General features: G+C 46.7%; 1 protein-coding gene across 1 annotated transcript in view; it reads left to right on the top strand.

The window, feature by feature from the left end:
• The window catches only part of LOC104082156 (heme-binding protein 1-like), a gene marked incomplete at its 5' end in the record, with an annotated part of 3,777 nt that extends 1,225 nt beyond the window's left edge, over positions 1–2,552 (top strand). The window contains 3 exon segments of the mRNA XM_009585168.1: positions 537–560; positions 563–704; positions 2,015–2,552. Coding sequence (XP_009583463.1) covers positions 537–560; positions 563–704; positions 2,015–2,186 — 338 coding nt within the window.
• Between the last annotated feature and the right edge of the window lie 254 nt (positions 2,553–2,806).

The following is a 2,806-nucleotide window of genomic DNA, read 5'->3' as shown; positions in this document are numbered from 1 at the left end:
TGCTGAAAGCCAGAACAGCTCTGAGATTTGGGGCACTGGAACTTGTAGGATGTCTGGAAGCATTTGGAAGCGTTTAGGAGAAAGCTCAGTATTGGCTATGGACTCATCACTAAGTCCAGACGATAACAATTTAAATACTAATGTAGATTTACATGTGCCACTGACCTGCCCTGGAACTATAGACCCTGTTGTGTTAGAGGTGATTTGTCAGAAGAACAGAGTGTCTTGGTGGCATGAGCTATATGGTTGAGAGCCACAAAAACAGGACCATTAATAAAAAGCTATCCAGAGGTCACCTGGGGCCCTTATCTCCCAGGGTCCTTGTGTAGTCAGTGGAAGGAGAAGCAGAAGGCCCAAGCAGAAGCCTAATGTGGCTGTTCTGCATGCCCCAGAGGACCCCACTCTTGACTGACTATACAAGGAGTTCAGTGTGAGGAGTTTTCCCAAATTAAAATTAGCTTTTGTGAATCCCCTGTTAATTCTGTGAATTCCCGAGAACCTAGACTTCTTTGGTAATGTCTTTGTGTCTCTTTCAGGGGTTGGAATGGGCATGACTGCTCCTTTTTTTTTGCTGAAGATGGCTCCTTACAGCAGAAAGTGAAGGTCTCTCTGCGGATCCCAAGCCAGTTTCAAGCCAACCCTCCTTGTCCTAGTGATGAAAGCATTAAGATTGAAGAGAGACAGGGGATGACCATTTATTCCACGTAAGGAACGCATCCTGGGATTTCCAATCCCAAGTGCTGAGGTCTCTAGGGTGCTCTGAAGAGCAGTGTTGGTTTTACCAGATGACTTGCTGGACAATGGGTGCATGTGGTAGAAGGAGATGGAGGGGTCTTTCTAGACTGAAGACAGGTGTTTTATGGCATTTCTTATCATTGGTCATGCTGCACCCATTTGGAATATGGATTTTTTTTTTCACTGGGAAAACAGGTGCAAAGGTTAGCCCTGAAAGCCTTTTTGTTTCACCTGGGGAGGTGAAGAGCAGGGGAGGGTGAATATGAAGGTACTCAGTGATTCCTAATTTCTGAAAAGTATTATTTTCCCCACTTTTTGGGATCAAGATGGTTCTTAGTCATCAAGAATGTCCTTTGGTGTGTTTCGCATCAAACTACAGGTCTCAGCTGAAGTCTCATTTAGATGGACTCATGCCAGAGTCCTCTTGGAAACAAGCAGCTATTGCATTGCTTCAGATAGCCTTTGAATGTCTGCAGCTGTTGACTGACAAGCTGGGCTCAAACTAGCATCACAATAGCAATAAGCTCTTCACCTTGTACTTAACCCCTTGTATGTTCCCCTGCCTCCTTGCTTGAACTATTCTGGCTGACTCTAAACTGTCTCGCTCCTCCCTTGCCTGCATGTGCTGCCTGACCCTTGCTGCGTGTGTGGGCCACTTCTGCAAGAACAGGCTGTTTTGTCTCAAACCTTGGCCCAGAGGCGGGGTGGTGAGGTGCTGGCTGATATTGAAACAGTTCCTGTTGGTGGGAGGGCAACATAAAACACCCCTTTTAAATATCATTGTGGGCTGTAATTGCTAACATCTCTGTTCCCACCCCCCCTTTTCCTTTAGCTCACTAGAATTTGGCTTCCCTTCATGATCTGGCTTCCAGCAGATGGTTGTTCACACCACAGTGAACATGACTGTTGACAGCATTGGTATAAGGACTGCGGGCTGAGCAGACTTGGAGATAACTTGGAGATAACCTAGAGCCAACAGGCTCTGATACGGCGTTGATTCAAAGGGCAGGGCCGTTCTGCTCACTGATATATATGGGTCTGTTTGGGGGGGGTCTGTTTGGTGTCTGCCAATGGCTGACTGCACCCCAGCTGTGTAATCCTTGAGATTTAATCTATCACAGAAAAAGTGTGCTGGTTCACAAAGAACAAGTGCATGTTGGCGGGACCTGGATCAAAATGCATGGCTAAATATATTGTGGCTATATATTGTTCTCCCTCTCTTCCTTTCTGTGCTCTGCCGGGACTGCTCAGCACCTCTCTGTGTTTGGTTTCTTTGCAGGCAGTTTGGTGGCTATGCCAAAGAGGTGGATTATGTGAACTATGCTGCCAAGCTGAAGTCTGCTCTGGGGAGTGAGGCTGCATACCGCAAGGATTTCTACTTCTGCAATGGTTACGACCCCCCCATGAAGCCTTATGGGCGACGCAATGAGGTCTGGTTTGTGAAAGAGTGAGCATCTGGCTCCCAGTGGTGCTGGCTTGCACTGATAGCCTCTCCACACTATGTCCTAGTCCTCTTCAAAATAAACTAACAATTTGGCAGAGACAGAAAACCATCCTTGTCCTCCCTCCACACCTATGCTTTGGTCTTTTACAAACCAACCATTTTAGAAGGACACTGCAGAGCTCTCTGACGATCCTGCTCCTTCGTTCTGGACCAAGACCTCAACGACACAGGCTCTCATGATCTCTCGGTGGCTTGCTTTTATCTCCCTCATGCTCTCAGAGTTCAATGCTGAGACAGCCAAAGTACTTAATTAGCAAGACTGGTGCCTGACAGTAGTCACGTCCAAGTGCTGTCAGACTATTAGTCTCATCTGAGGCAGGCAGGGGAACATGACGAAAGTGCATACAGGGACTTTTTTATCTTCTTGAGCTTGCTGCAGCTGTAAAATGCTGCTTTTATCTGTGCCATTCCAAAAGCAGTCTAAAGGGACATAGGCATTGCTACCAACACAGTGCAGTGAAAATAAGCATCCTTCACATTGACTCATAGTGTGCAGGAGAGCAATGCTTATGTCATCTGACTCAGAAATGTCATTTAGAGGAAGATCCAGGTTTCTGTTTGCAGCTA

The sequence above is a fragment of the Fulmarus glacialis genome, unplaced genomic scaffold, assembly GCF_000690835.1.
Source record: "Fulmarus glacialis isolate BGI_N327 unplaced genomic scaffold, ASM69083v1 scaffold24569, whole genome shotgun sequence".
Lineage (NCBI taxonomy): Eukaryota > Metazoa > Chordata > Aves > Procellariiformes > Procellariidae > Fulmarus > Fulmarus glacialis.
This window is presented reverse-complemented; position numbering and strand designations above follow the sequence as displayed.